Raw genomic sequence first — 16719 nt, forward strand, 5'->3', positions numbered from 1 at the left:
GTGTTTCTCCGTTTTGGCGTAGCTAGGATTTCGTGGCGAGGGTAAGGAAACGAAACGAAATTGTAAAAATGTGAAAAGTAAAACATAAATTAAAACTTTAGTTTAGAGAATTTCGAATTTGTTGTTTTCCCATTTGAAACTTATAATTAGGGTCTTAAACTTAGTTACGCCAATGTTTTCTTCATAAGTGTTAAACGTTGTCGTCCTAACCGGTACTGTCGCTGTAATCATCATAATCATCCTCACCATTATCGTCACTGTGGTCATCAGTTATCCACTCATACTGTCTCTTTCATTCTCCTCACCTCACCATGGACGTCTGTAATCCCACAAGAAGTGTGCTTGTGTGTGTGCGTGTGTCGGCGTTGTAGCACTTGTCGAGTCATTAATTGAATTTTCCTTTTTTTTCCTCTTTTATCTTTTTTATTCTTCATTTTCTCTCTTTTCCTTTACAGAAAAAAATCTTGATAGCCGTGTGCGTTGCAATAACACTGATCGTTTTGATAGTCTTACTAGCAGTTTACTTAAGCTAAATCATCGGACGAAAACAGTTTCCTGTCGATCGCCATTTTGTCCCCCCTCCCTCTGGCGTCTGTGCGACAGGGTGGTCGAGGTCATACGCACAAACATACACTTCAGTTTATTCTTTTTTTTAGTTTCAACTGTTTTTTCCCCTACCGGTCGCCACATGAGACATTTTAAATCTCTCCCTAGTTGTACTGTAAAAACGATGGCGATAAATTACCAATTGATGGATGAACTGATGTAACGTTAGAGACCAATAGGAGTTTCAATTAAATCTACAGTTATAACTAATCGTCGATGTTCCAGTAACTTTAGACCAAGTTCCGCTATTCTTGATATTTGTGTAAATATCGGTACTGTGCGTACCGAATTAGGGACGTTAAGATATGTATGCAAAGGATCAAAATTTATAGACATTCCCCCGTACTAGTCAGCCAAGCCACAAATGAGACAGAAAGTGAAAGTTTAATGAGAAAATGTGAACAAACAAACCAAAAAAAAAAGAAAGACCTGTGGCATTAAGAACATGATGTGTTCAATAGTTTTCCTCTGATCAACTTCTAGTCGGTGTTGTGCAACTGATTACTATATCAGCACTTCCTCGATCGGAATGCTCTAGTTGTTAAGCGTCGAAAAAATCTATACGTCTATAAATAATAGATGTGTATTGTCCAAGTAGATAATTTAAGTACTACTTACTACTACTTACTGAATGTATTAATTGTATTATAAAGTGGGCTTGAAATTTGAAATTAATTAAACCTTCTGTTTTACCTTGTTAAAAACGTCGCTCGGCGAGTATTGTATTGTATTTCTTTTTTTCATCACACCATCGAAATGCCTATTCTACTGAGCTTCTGAGTTGGTGCAGGTTCTCTAAATTCCGCAACGCCGTTTAGATTCTGCTTCGATCAATTAGAGAACTTCAATGATTGGATTTCACGTATCATTAATAACACACCAGAATTTCTGCTTTCAGAATTGCGAGGATTTTTATTTCATAGTAAGGGCGATTCCTTTGTCGAATTATAGGTATTTCGGAGATTCCAACTGTTGGATTCTTATATAAGAACACTGGTCCTGGAATTTTGTACGAATGTTCTGCGGAATTCTTCCACACGATTTTTATGCGAGGAATTTCGGAGACTAGCGATGGACAGCCACTAGTTTAATTAGTGATTTGTTCGACGGTTATTGCTTGGGAACTCCGTGAAATGCATAACTGTCGCAAATTTTAAGAATCGTTTTCTAAACTCAGGTTAGAGCGGCAGAGAATCTGTTGCGTTTGTTGAATAGAAGTTGGGACAAGAACAGAGTGGGACAAGTTTTGGAGGGGAAAGAGCGGATGATTAGGTATAAAACACTTATTAAGTATGTGTATCGTTCCTCAAATCAAATCAAATTAGAATAGGACCCACCAGTGTTGATGGAGTTTGAAATAAGTCGCACGCTTAATAAGGGGATTGTGGAGTCTCCTTTTCATCCAATGCGCTGTGATTCACCAATATCTGCACAACAGAAGGCCGCAAATCTTGGACTTTTTCTTGCAAAATTCGGAGTCAGAGCTTAAGTTTAAACTTTATTTTTCTGATCTTTACGTACCTATAGGGTAATATAGGCCAAGTGGAAACGTGAAGTCAGTATTTCAGTTTAAAACTTAGGTCAAATACTACTTTACTTACTTTACTTTATTGCCGACGGTCCGTCATCGATCCTGTGCCGAACGAATTATGGTTCACCAGTATTGTCGGCTCTGGGTTGCAATCCTCCAATTATCCTCCAATAATCCGCTTAATAAGGGGTTGTGGAGTCTCCTTTTCATCCAATTCGCTGTGATTCACCTATATCTGCGGTCCACAGGGCCTGGAAGAAGGAAGTATTTTTACCCATTCTAGCTTGGTTTGATCGGCGGATCCTCCAGCTTAGATCAAAAGAAACGGTACTCATATTTGTTGCTTCAATGCCCCTCCCTTACCCACTCTGTTTGGATACTATAAACAACTTTGTTTCATTATTTTCTTCTACATTCCACTCTGTCGACTGAAAAAACTATCGTTATAAGCATTACCTGACCTCATTATAAAGATTAAGTCAGAACATGTGTTTGGTCTGCTTCTGATAGAGGCAAGTCTGCGTCTGATTCTGGTGTTTGGTCTGCTTCTGATTGATAGAAAACTACAAATGAGACGTTGAAAGTGAGCGTAGAGCGTCATGATGAATTGAAACCGCTTCATTGACACTGCTTTGAAGCGAAACGAAGTTGCTACAGTTAAAGCCAAAGCTGTATTTCTTCTCCGGACGATTTGCTTTGACGTGTCCCTGCTCTGAAGAGTCGGTTTCGTGTACGATTTTCCACAGATTTTGCCGGTTGATTTTATTATACGCAGCTTTAAAATCAATAATAGATGCTACGTTACTACTTCGCTGAAATGTGTAGTATTTCCGGGGGGATCTGTAGCATTATAAAAAGTTGGTTGATCGTAAAGTAACTTTCCCTACAGTCGACCATGAAGTGGGAACGCTCTTCTAAATGTAAATGGTTCAAACCCATTCTTTGCCTTTCTCGACTCTTTTGGATGTGATTGTCTTTGAAGGAGTTTTTTGAAATATTATTTTTCACCTTTTAACGCATTCAGAAAATTTTATATTAAATATTTGAAACCAAACTTTTCATAGGAACTGGTTAGTAGGTTCATGTCTTTGGCAAAGCTGTCGAACTACAAAATTCATTGAATTTGGCTCAAAACACCTTTTATTATCTAAACTTATCGGTCGAGACCTCCTCAAAAAGTTTGCTTGACTGGTTTGGCATGTTCTGACAATTTTTCCAATTTTATTGAAATATACGTAACTGTATTTTGCCTCCCAGTTGGCCTAAAATAAGCCAGTCGTATATTAAAATTTTGGCTGGGAGAGGCTGTTAGAGTCAATAGAATCAGAGCACTAGCCCCACAATTATCCGGCATTCTTACAGCTGGCTGCGAAGTCTGTCGTAAAATCCAGTAATATAATGAAAACGAACAAAACCTAACAGTTTTATACCACCAAAATACATAAAACTCATCGCGAATTTTGGGATTTACGTCATTTTTTACAGAAAATTTGGAATTGGCGCGGTTTTATACGCGTATTTCGAATTTGACGCCGTTTTGATGTTATTATGTGGCAATTCAAGCGGTTACTTTAGCTGATACAGCACTCGTGCGCTAATTGCACGTCCTCTAACTGCACCGTCTTTTAATTGCACGTTCGCTAGTTGCACCATCGTGCAACTAAAAAACAGTTATCTGTCAAACTACACGTGGTTTTCCAGGTGGTTGCTATAAACAAAAATGCAGCGTTGCCGAATGCAAACTCTCTATCTCTGCATTGCGTAGATACATTACAAACAAATTCATGCAAATTTGGCTAAACTTTGACTAATTGAACACATATTCATTAGGCTTTTAGTTCGTTTGTAAAAATTTAGATGTTCTTCCCAAAATTTAGCGTACGTGTGAATGCATGTGAAGAGTTCTTTACAGTGATAACGCATCACGTTTTACAATAAATATTGGCAACTATCGTGCAATTAAAAAACGAAATTCGCTAATCGCATCGCCTCATTCGTGCAATTAGCGAACGAGTGCTGTATAAAGTGCCAATTTTAGAAAAATTTTATAGCAAAAATAGTAAAATGTTGGTTCAAAATCAGTTGGTAGAACATGCCAAACCATGTTGGTTTATATCGAAATTTTCCAGTTCATCCAATTCATCATTCTTCTCATCAGACACAAATAAATAAAAAAGAAAAAAACGCACTCGGTAGTGGATTTTATCCGAGACTTGCCGTGGCGAATGTCGGCAACGCACTGCTTTGCTTCTATCACATTGACAATGAGCAGTCATACTAATACTATCGTCGTATGGGGAAGTGCGTGATGCATACACGGGAGTGATAGTCTTGGATGAATAAAACGAAATTAGATGTTTGACTACCTAAAATGGCGGGTGGCGGTAGTTTAGTTAGTATAACGCTCCGGTACCAACCGGAGAGAGCCTGGGTGGTAACCCCACCGGCCATTTCCCCGATATAGTTTTGGTCTATATTGAAATTTTCCAGTTTATCCAATTAATCAATTTTGTTTCCTTTCTAAAATGTCATGCTATTAAGTCCAATTTAGGAAGCTTTTAAATTATAGGTCGCAAACCATAAGACGTAGATGCTGGTGTCTTCGGTAAAATTTCAAGAATTGTGTATTGCCAAACTTGAACCTATTATACAGTTCCTAAAGCATGTAAATGTTAGAAGTATAATACCAACAAAATTCGGCCAATGAGGCTAAAATATGCAGAGTTGGTCTGAAAAGTACTGTCAATGATTGTATTGTGAAGAGTTTCGGTAGGGGAAAATCTGCTTTTGAACGAGTGCACTATGGTTCAAAAGGGTGAAAAAAGTTTTTTCCTAGCAACCCTTGCTTTCATTTCAGCAATATAGTATCTTGGGGATTTTTGTTCGTTTAGCGTGAATATACCCCATATTCAGAAAATGATGATAAAAATCATAAACATAACTTTTGTGTGTCAGGAGATAAAGACTTCTTTTCTTTGGAAAAATTGTAGAAAATGTAAAAGCAAGCAACTTTGTTAAAGAAACGACATTTCTGTCTCTATCGTAAAGAAAGTTATAGAGCATTTTCTTTGGAAGTAGCTTTAAAATTAGTTTTGTATTCTTTATTTTCGTTAATTTCATATTTCAAGAATACATTTTTCTAGGCACACACAATATTACAGAAGGCCGCAAATCTTGGGCTTTTCCTTGCAAAATTATCGGAGTTTAAGTTTAAACTTTATTTTTCTGACCTTTACGAACCTATAGGGTAAAATAGGCCAAGTGGAAACGTGAAGTCAGTATTTCAGTTTAAAGCTTAGCTCAAATACTACTTTACTTACTTTACTTTATTGGCGACGGTCTGTCATCGTTTCTGTGCCGAACGAATTATGGTTCACCGGTATTGTCGGCTCTGGGTTGCCGTCCTCCAATCCCCTCGAACACCAGCTGATTGTGCGTCGTCCTCCACAGCGCATATTCATCGGGTGCGGGGTCTGCCCCGAAGTCTGCGGCCGCCTCATTCTGGTACTCATTTGAAAATAGTTTTGACTACTTTTTCGTTGGACATTTTGGTCACGTGCCCAGCCTACCACAGCTTGCACATTGTACTATCTTCACTGTATCAGGTCGTCTTCCTTTAGCGCCCATGGTTCATGTCCGCTCAGGGCCACCGGATTATTGTTCTGTAGAGCGCCAGTTTTGTACGTATTTGCAAATTACGGGACTTCAGCTGGCTACGTAATCCGTAGAAAGACCGATTCTCGGCTGCAATTAGACGTTTTACTTCGTGGCTTACAATCAAATACAGAGTGCCAATCTCACTGCTTTCCGTTTGAAAGGCCTAAAGGCCTCATCCACTACTCTTCGCTTGATTCCGATAATATTGACGTAATAACCAAGAAGCATGTGAGATTTCGTGATGATAGTCCTGTTCCTTTCCACGTTTGCTCTTCATGTTACACCTTCCAAGGCAAGGTTAAGGAATGCATCCTCTTGCTTCAGTCCGTCTAACATCACGGAAGCGGCTCAGATCTCACCCGCTATTTTGATCCATTCAGCGTCGCACGAATCAGCGTAGTTAGTTTCGTCGGAAAACAATGTTCAAGCATTATCTGCCTCAGCTCATTTCGTTTGACTGAATCATACGCCGCCTTAAAGTCCATAAACAGATGATGAGTCTGCAAGTTGTACTCCCGGAACTTGTCTAGTAACTTACGTAAGGTAAACATCTGACCTGCGGCGACCCTCTTGAAAACCAGCTTGGTACTCGCTGACCAAGGACTACGCTAACGGGCTCAGTCTGAAGGCTGAATTGAGCAATGTAATGCCTCGATAGGTTTTACACTCGAGTCGATGTCGTTTTTTGAAAAAAGGCTAAATGAGGACAAAGTACTGCAAACTTATAATGGTGCCGCCCGTCCTTATACACCTATATCCACCCGCAAGGAAAGGTCCTAGAGATTTGTCGTCTTCTACAAAACCGTACGCTTCGATAATTTCCTGGAATGATCAGTTTTTGTAAAAGGCAACTATAAAAAGTTAAGTATAAAAAACTCATTTGTTGGGAGCCCGCAAAGAAAGTGGTGAATAACTTTGCTCCCGATGGAGATACATCGATTCGATTTCTTCAGCAAAGTTGCTTGCTTTCACGTTTTCTACAACTTTGCTGAAGAGACCATGTGTCTGTCTTCTAACATGAAACAGTTGGTTTTTTTTTATTTTTGAAATAGTAAGTAATAGTAATGGTTGTCATTAGGTATTGTGTACCCGTAAAACTTGGCTAGTTGGAAAATTTTGCTATGATAAATGAAGCCTGTGATGATGGTTATTTATCAGAGCGTCCAGGAGTTTTACAAATAATGTTTTGCGGTGACATCGTTACTCGCAATAGAATCATCTGAGAAAGAATTCAAAATGTATTGATCAAGTAGATGAGTCTTAAGGTATCCTTGAGAGAATGTAGTGGACCAAATTTCAAAAACGATGGTCCAGCAGATTTCGAGTTATGGCGAACACGGACGGACTTTAAAAATTCGGTACTTTAAAAAAATACTTTCAAGAGAAGGAAGTGTAGAAACTTGGCCAGGAGCGAACGAATGCTTAAATATTCTCATAACTTCGTCAATTTTGCCCTGATTGAGTCGAAATTTCGACGCGATATTCATGGGATTAAAAATTAAAAATTTAAACACCTTCCCCTCTTTTATAAATGATGAAGCGAGACTTGATAATCTAAACAAACGAACTAAACTTTTTGCTGTACAGTCTCATGTCATGATATATAAATTTGATTTTTGTTTGCATCATTCACATTTTTCCTATTTATTACGATTAAATTCTATTTTTTCTCAAAATTTTGCTTTTGAAAAATTTGAAAAATAGTTTTTTGCTGATGGTTTGCACGTCAATTGATTGAGAAAGACTCTATCAATTTTTGCACCCAACGTCGCTAGCTTTGGTGACCAAACCAAACGGTGTGTACAACCCGTGCCATAAAATTTGCTTTTTAATCGTCCGTGGCTTTATCGTCATTGCTCGAGTTTCTCTCGACTTGATGAGTTGGAAATCGCAAGCATCCTACCAGTACTCTATTATTACGTTTGCTAATAGAGCTTATCCTTCAGTACTCAGTGGCACATTTTAGAAATGTTTGAGTTTTTTTTGTTCAAGGTTGTGTCATACGAAAATGTTAAGAATTTCTAGTGAATAATTACAATCCTTAATGTATTATACGTAAAAAATTCATATGGGATATGACTGTGTGAGATCTCGTGAAATTTCGTCTTTACCGAAATCGAGTGAAACTGGGTGAATCTTACCGTAGCGTTAACTGTAGTTCAATGGTGCTCTACCATAACATTTAAGGTACGGTTTGGATCAATTTCGGTAAACACGAAAAACTTTAAAGCTTTAATATGGGATAATGTTGAAAATTCTATTTTGAGTTTCGATTACATGAATACGTTCTGTCGACTGTAAAGTTGAATATTGATCGTCTGTCAGTTTATTAAAAATCAAATCGGATTTTATACTTTCTCCGACGTTTCGACTATATTTTATTCACTTTCAAGGATTGAATAACACGTGTATATATTTTCTCTGAAACTAATAGATTTGGCAAAGACCTGTCATTGTTTAACTCACTCAAAGAACTAAAAGATATAGTTGAAACTACGAACATGTGTATGCAATTCTGAGAATTTCTACAGAGAATTTTATCAACGGTGGAGAGGGTGCTGTCGGGTATGTTTACATTTCAGGTACGATTTGAGTGGGAAAGATTTTCAGCTGATTTTGACCGGACAAATGCAAATGAAATAACCGAGCCTGAATTTGTCACTTTGTTTTTGCTGACATGGAAATGAGAATGTGTGATTCAACAAAAACTTCGAAGCGGTCTTATGAATGTGTATTAGTAAATAACCCAGTTAGCAATAGCTAATAGCGCAGTGCATGTTTAGATTTAAGTAGTTTATTAGATTTATTAATTCAAACATAACAAGTGCATGTATTTAACTTTCACGGATCGGTAGAAATTGATTTAAAAAAAAACTAAGTGTATCATCGAACTTCGCTTATTGGCACTCATTCATCTCATCCACAATATCACAACCAATAAACCAGAATGTTCAAAACATAGTTCAAACCTCAAACCGTTGCCAAACATTAAAACACTCACAGCGAAAAAAATTAAACAAAACCATAACAAACAAAACAACGTCTAGGGCCGAATTGATATCGTAGGTTGTTAGCTTCGTTTGTATTCTCTTTCACCCTGTTCCAGAGTGTCAACGTTTTTGATCAACTTTACCTCCTAGATAGGTTTCTATCTCCCTTTACTATTTCCTTCGTTTAATTCTTCTCAAGGGCACGCCAGCGTTCCACTTTTTATAAATCACCTTTTTATTAACAACTTTTGCATGATTTTGTTCCTTTTTGGTAATCTTTTGAAGCAGTAATAACATTCATGATTTTTTTTCTACTCAGTCTTAACATTAAATTTCCACTAATTTGTTTTGTTATTAAATAATTGCACGTTGAGACATTTATTTGACAATTCTGCTCTTACTTTTCCTAGGGCAGAATATAGATCCCACACTAACTATATTTTGCTATTAATTCTTTGTACTGTATTGTATTTTGATGACTTCCCACGTCGTGGGTCGTTCGTCCTTTTTCACGTATAGTAAAAAATTTCAACACATGTTTTTCTCTTTGTTTCATTCTTTTCTTTCCCTTGGTTCGAAACACTATTTCAAACTTCAACGTGCGTTCTCTCCCTTTTCTCGTTGCACACCCTGCAGAAGAAGATCATGATCCTGATATGTCTAACTGTACTCGGTCTAATTGTGGCCTCGTACGTCAGTAGCTACTTTATGTAAAAGGTGTGTGTGCAAGCAGCAGCGACAACTGTAACTACTAGCACGCCGACTTAAAACGACCCGATCGGAAACAAAAACAAACAAACAAAAAATGCAAAACGGCAGAAAGGTGTTACTTAGACGAGAAATCAAACTGAAAGAGCACAAGGAACAACACGCAAACCCATTCCCCGGAATGGATCCATAGTGAATAACACCATTTGGAAGTAATTTCCAAACATGTATCAATTTCTGAACAACATAAAAATGAAATCAAAGAAAAACAAAATAACCTATCGTCATCAGTGCTACCAATTGAAACAATTTCAATCACAACAACTTAGACGGATTTCTTACGTAGGATATCTTCTGTTTAGATTGTATGCCTAACTTATTACAATGATTGTTGGAAAAGTTGTTCCAGACAGCAGTTTTCGTTAGATGCGCGTTTTAGGTACTCAGTTTTCTATCCTTTTTTCCGGATTACTTCGGTCCCCTATCAGACGGACCGACGATCATAAAAAAAAAACCACGGAATCAAAATTTCTCGAACATTGTTATTCACACATACCTGCATACGAATAACTTTCGCTGCCACGATGACATACCAGCCCAGCAAAGAATACGGAGCCACAACACAATGTCTGTGATGGAGTAGTATTACGCGATACTTAAGTGAAATCAGAAAATCTCTCCCTATGTCTCTCACCATCACCTATACTTGTGCACCAATCACCAATCTCTACTGACTCTGAAATGTTTCTACAAGCTACTTACTACCAAAATCACCTGCTGCTGAGAAATAAAAACAGAAACCAAAAACAAGTGCAACTCTGAACCCAAAAGCAACCAGTGTAGTTCATCACCGCCACAACCACAGCCATTTTCACAACCACCACCTCCAAACGAAGGACACCATATGTATAATAGCACTAAACCCCTCATAGGCCCATAGTGTATATCTCTCTGTGTGTCTGTCCGGCAACTATATATCGAAAAGCAAAAGAAGTAACACTATGCAAGAACTGCAAAAAAAAGTCACCACGCAACAGTAACAACAACAAAGACAACAGCAACTACAACAGCAACAAAAATTACAAATCCCAAAAAAAAACAAAACAATCCAGAGTATGCCAGCTATCTGAATACAAAAGTAGCGAACCTTCCCTTCTTCACTTTGAGCAAGCCCCGTGTAAATTAATCAGGTACATATATATTTAAACTGAATACCTCACCTTCTTCTACAACATACTATTTTTCGTTGTTCTCGTAATCGTTAGTTCGTTAGAAGTGATAGTGAATACGTACATTAAAAAAGAATTTGCCGCGAAACAAAAAAAACGTGCCGTGTGTGAGTTGTTCTGTGACATTGACGGTAACCGCTGTTGAGTGATCCTTCCTTAGCTTTTGAACATACATTTTAACAGTACAAAAATCTACGCAAATGTTAAACAATGCCTGTGCTTTCTGTTTTTGTACGTAAACGATTGAAGCAGGTATCTAACTAACAACGCTGGAGAAGACACCTGCACAAGGTATCGAAACGTTGAAAAATAAAAAAGGTGATTTTTTTATTAACTATTTGTCTGAAAGTTTTCTCGGATCGCGTTCTTCCAATTTAAAGTGAAACTTGATTTATCGGTAAAACTATTGGAGATAGCCTTGCAGCTAGGACCATTTTCTCAACAATCGCAAAACCAAATTTGCTTTTGTTTTAAAAGCCTGCGGCTTGATTTTTTTCGGAAAAATGGTCCATTTTATTACAAATAACTTTGTTAAAGACGGCAATTTTCTGCTAGAGCAGCGCTACAGGTTTGATTACTTGGGCTAAATCAGGTAGCTTTCTAAGTTCTAATAGCGTTCTAAAGACAGATTCAGGAAAAAACAAAATTGAAAAAGTTATGTTGCAAAAACTGGCGGATACGAAACGGCATTTAAATGTATTGTATCACAAAAAGTATCCAAGGTAGCGCATTTTTGTCTTCAACAAAGTGGTTTATAATATATTTTATATAATCGGACTTAAGTTAGCAAATCACTATATCTTCATCTAAAAAGTTTCACAATTTTTTCTAAAAATGAAGACTGCTCAGCCAACTAAACCAAATCACTTATGAAACTTAAAAAACCGTGTTATTTTGGAATGTAAATGTTTAGAATGTTTAGTGAAATGAAAAATACAAGATACATATAGTACTGTTCGATATCCGACGCCATTTTCGAATGTTTGCCATATTTAAAAATTAAGAAAAGTCTAAAGGTGCAAGTATTTTTGGAATAAGGACGCCTTGTAGACAATGTTTGTTGTTTCACGCGAGTATGAGAAGCATAGCATTCAACACTTGCGCCACACGCAAGCGTAGGACAACCACTACACACTCGCGAATGCACAGTCTCGTAGCGTCTTTCTGCATAGCCCACTCGCGAGCAACCCGCTACCCGAGAGGGCTAGTAGCGCACTGGGATACAGATTTTGCATTACTTTTTCTTTTCTTCTTCGTCTTTGCCCTCCATTCTACTCACGGGCGGCAGTGCGAGCCTTTGCGAGTGATCGGTATCAGCAACTCAGGCTCCAATGACTAGCGAAAACGACGACGACGTTGCTAAATACACACTCGCAAAAGCTCGTCACAGTGCATGAAAAAGTAAGAGCGAGAGTCCGCAAGGGGTGCTTATGCAGGCGCGTCCGTTAGAAAAGTATTTGAAAAAGTATGCATACAAAATAGGTGCAAGAAAAGTACGATGAAAGAGAGAAAGAAAAAACATCAAAAGTAAAACGTAAATAAATTGATAAAAAAATAAAAAACAGTATCCGGAGAAAAATTAATAAAGAAGGAAGAGAAAATAGAAAGGACAGAAACGAGTGGTAGTAAAACTTGGAATTAAAAGGCAAAATAAAGAACGAAAGCCAAACGAACATATTGAATACAAGAGTAATTTTGGCGCATTCTGTTCATTCATCTTCTTCCATTGGGGGCTTTAAAATGATGTTTGTACATCAACATTTGACTTTCACAAGTCATCCCCGCTCCAAATTTCCTTTCAAAAAGGTAACAGATTTTGGCTTTTATCCTCGTTTAAAATTTATTCTTCTACTTATACTTCGCGCGAACTGATAATATTAAGAAAAAGAGGAATAAAGAAAGCAAAAGAAGGGAAACTTGAGAAAGAGAAAGAAAAATTAAAATTAAACTGGACAAATAAAACAGCAAAAATAAAAAATAAAGGAAGGACAGAATTTCAAATAAAAGAACAAAACACATACATTGAAGTGTTTGTGAAAGTATGAAAAGAATTAAAGAGAAAAAAGTACTATAAATGAAGGAAAGAAAAATAGTAAATAAAAAGAGAAAATGAAAAAAACTCAACTCTACTATAACTCAGAAACGGAAAAAATCCTATCCTGATTTTTTTAAAACTTTTCATGAGGTACAAAATAGTTCTTCCGAAATTTCTTTAGTATCTTCCACCAGTGTAGACAACCTTGTGGAAATTTTTTCCTGATAATATTTTTTCTGGATTCCCAAGAAAATTTGATTGCGTTTGGGCAGTGTACTGCCCAGTTAGCTTCGAGATACGATGCAGGCCTAACAGGCTAGTCGTCGTAAGTTCGCCGTAGGCCTTTCCTAAGTAACTTGATTATTTAGAATTATTCACACATTCTGTCCAACCACCTTCCGGCATTTTGACAAAATGATGTCTGTACGTCAACATTAGGCTTCCACAAATCATCCCCGTTCCAAAAATTATCACATAAAACTTCGTATTAATTGATTTCGTCGACATATTGCATCTTCTACTTATACTTCGTACGAATTTATAATATTCGCCCCAAATTAAAAGAGGAATTACGAAAGTAGAAGAAAAAACATTTGATTACGAGAATGAAAATTTTAAATTAGCAAGTAAAGCAAAAAAAGAATTGAAAGAAAAATGATAAACAAAGAGCGGAACAGGAAACGAGAAAAAAAGCGTCCCAAAAAGTTGCATCAGAAAAAATATAAGAGAAATATTAGCATCATTTATTTATTTATTTATTTGCAGTCAATCGTGTGTAGACCGTGATCAAGAAAAATAAAATACGATAGAAGAAAGATAAAATAAAAAAGACAATATAAAAAAGGGGAGAATACCAAACTCAAGCCGGGAAAAAGAAAAAAATATTAAGAAAGAAATGGCAAACAGAAAATTAAAAGAGAGAATGGAAAAGGATGAATGAATACGGAAGAAAAAGGAAGGAAGAACAAAGAAACTATAATAAAATTAAAAAGAAAAAAAAAGAGAGACAATAAGGTGAAGCAGTTGGAGTACAAAAAAGTGAAAATATAAGAGAAAGACAAGAGTAGAAAGGGAATGACAAAAAAAGAGAAATAACAAAAGTGAGAGAGAAAAATTGGAGTAAAATTAAAGAGTAAACCGAAACAAGATTAAGAGAAAAACGAAACAAAATAACTTCAAACAAGCAATGGATATAGCAGAAACATGAAACAGGACGAAAGGAAACGAAAAGCAAAAAATATAAAATATAAACCAAAAAGCAACAAAAGAGAGTTTGAATGCGTAAAGCACTCGAGTACTAATCGAGAAACTGTTGGTTGGAGTCCCACTGCCACAAACTAACCCAATACTTTTAGCCGCAGATCGAAATTTTCCCAGTATTCAGTCTAACATTTTTCGCACCAAACGCTCCTCTGCTTTAATCAAAATAGAGTTTACGCTTGACCGCGAAAAAGTCAGTAATAGTAAAATGAAAAATTAAAAAGAGGAAAGGAACATTTTGTTTTAATGATTTAGCACATATATTAATTTTTGGCTTCTGGGTCTTTACAAAATTATCGTACAAAAATTGTTGTCACTAAGGAATTATAAGTTGACAAATAAGAAAAAAGAATCTTAATCCTATTTTTCTTTAACATTTCTCATAGCTGAGGAAATTTTCGTGAGCAAAATTTTCCGACTGGTATTTTTCCTAAATTGTCGAGAAAATTTTCTTGCATGATCATGAACCTTGGGTGATTGGTGTATGAATCATGAACTTTTTGAAAAAAGGGATGTTCGAGTAAATTGAAAAATTTCGGTTGCTAGGAAGATAGGAAATCTCCAATGTTTCTAATCTTGTTTTCATTATTAATTTCATTGATAAGTACAGTCTATGCCCAAGGGTTCAAAATAATGGACGCAGTGTTAAGAGTGCCATACAGAAGAGATCTCCGGATATAAAATATGATGAAATTCGCAATTCCTTCGACCCAAATCTTAAGAACATATTTAAAAATTCCCAACGTCAAAAGAGATAAAGAAATGGAAGTAAATAAGAAGGTTATGAAAGCATGGTGGAGAAGCGAAAACTAAGAATGGAAATAGAAAATACGGAACAGAATTGATTACAGAAAAATTAAAAATAGAAAAATATACCGAGAAAAACGTGAAAGAGATCAATAAAAGGGAGAAAGGTGAATGATAAGGAAGAGAGATAAAATGTTAAAATAAAAGTAGAACGAAAAGATAAAGCCATGGTAAATTAATCGAAAGAAACGAAGCAAAGGAAAAATATTGCAGAGTAAAATGAGTGAACTAAGAGGAATATAAGTAAGACAGAAAAATAAAGAAAGAAAGGAAAAAATATAGAAAAGTCACAATGTCAAAAAATGCAAGGTAAGGAAATAATGAACAAAAAGAGAAGAAAAAAAAATAAATAGGAATAGGCAAAACTTTGGAAAGAGCAGTGAAAAAGTAGAAACATAAAAGAGGACTAATGGCAAAGTGCTAAGAGACTACAAAAAAAGACAATCACATAAAAGAAACATACGAAAGGAACAAAACAGAGAAGCACGAGTAAATGGCGTCGAATTTCAATTTTTGGCTTCAAGTCATGCTTGTACTCACATAGCATAGTATAGCACGTGTTTTCTTGCCCTTCTATGGAATTGGAAACTTCCATGGAAAAAACGTCCCTTCGTAAAAAAATAAGAATTAAGAAAATCGTTCTAAAGAGTCATCCAAAATGAATAGTGTTTATCAGTGAACATATTACCTGATCATTTCAGTTGAAGGTGCTTCAACTTCAACAAAATTACCGTCAATGTCACAAAACCGTAAAATAGAACTCCGACTATTTGCAGTTATTAATCTAATAAACCGGTACGCTGTTCACGACTAGTGGTACTAGTAGGAGAGAGCATAGTTAATAATCGTATTCACAATAATGATGATAATGTAACAACATAAAACGTGAACCGCTCACCGCACTACCGCGCGCTGTTCAAAACCATGTAATAGCATTTCTCATTTAGACTCGAAACAAAAAAAAACAAAGCGTTTTCAGCCTCTATAAATAATTCATACGTATATCCTTGTGTTGCACCACCATCACCAGTTTCGAAGTACTTTTTTGTTCGAATTTTTTCGTTTAAATTATTATCATTTAGTTTATTCGTGATTTAGATAAAACGTATGCCAACCAGTTCGGTGAATTTTGCGAAATCCAGCCTGTGCTTGCAGAAAGGCCTTTCTTATTTTCGTTACTATATTCGAATAATAATAATTGAACGAACGGATATTTATTTTGTATGTAAAAAGCAGTCTTTTATTTATGAGCCAATAAACAAAACAAACCTGCAAAACTTAACCTCTTATACTACTCTAGTTTGCACCATTTACCCAGGGGTGCAGTCGGAACTTTAGCCTGTACATTGTAAAACCATTGTTACCGTACGTTTATTATAGTTATATCGTGTAAAAATGAATGGTCGTGTAAGTAACGTGTTGTACGAATGACCGATGGATGCTACATTTTCCTTTTTTTTTTTTGAATAACGACTTTAGACATCACGAATAAGCAGGAAAGCTGAGCTGCGCTAGATGGTATTATCCATTGAAACTAGAATGGCCTACCGATGTTGTAGTGAAGCATTTTATTACCGTATTATTTAAGTTTTTATGTTCTTGTTTAGTTCGGCCTCTGTTATCAGCGATATTGTTTTAGACTGCTAAGTTCTATGATAATATAGAGAGAAAACGTAACAGTTTCCAACGAAACACAAGCGTAACTGTTGCGTTGTGAAAATGTAAAATATCAAACTGAATTCAACGAAAAATGCTAATAAAACAGAATGATTGATTGATTGATATCTGCTTTAATTATGTTTTTGTTTCCTTTTCCGTTGTGTCTGTTTAAACTTTAACTTTTTCTTTTCTATCTATCAGTACGTCTCGAGTGTTTTCTCCACCACACTGTAAGCT

At 36.2% G+C, this 16719-nt stretch overlaps 1 protein-coding gene across 5 annotated transcripts in view; it reads left to right on the top strand.

Annotated features, from left to right (window-relative positions):
* The window catches only part of LOC128733574 (syntaxin-1A), a 145914-nt gene that overhangs the window by 113937 nt on the left and 15258 nt on the right, over positions 1–16719 (top strand). For 2 of the 5 annotated variants that reach the window (XM_053827255.1, XM_053827257.1), the window contains exon 9: positions 9421–16677. The exons of 1 other annotated variant lie outside the window; for it this stretch is intronic. In XM_053827255.1, coding sequence (XP_053683230.1) covers positions 9421–9498 — 78 coding nt within the window. In that variant the 3' untranslated portion in view covers positions 9499–16677. Of the gene's footprint in view, positions 1–455; positions 3591–9420; positions 16678–16719 lie in introns of those variants that run through there. 2 more of the 5 variants (XM_053827258.1, XM_053827256.1) reach the window with 2 other exon arrangements.

This window comes from Sabethes cyaneus, chromosome 2, assembly GCF_943734655.1.
Source record: "Sabethes cyaneus chromosome 2, idSabCyanKW18_F2, whole genome shotgun sequence".
NCBI lineage: Eukaryota > Metazoa > Arthropoda > Insecta > Diptera > Culicidae > Sabethes > Sabethes cyaneus.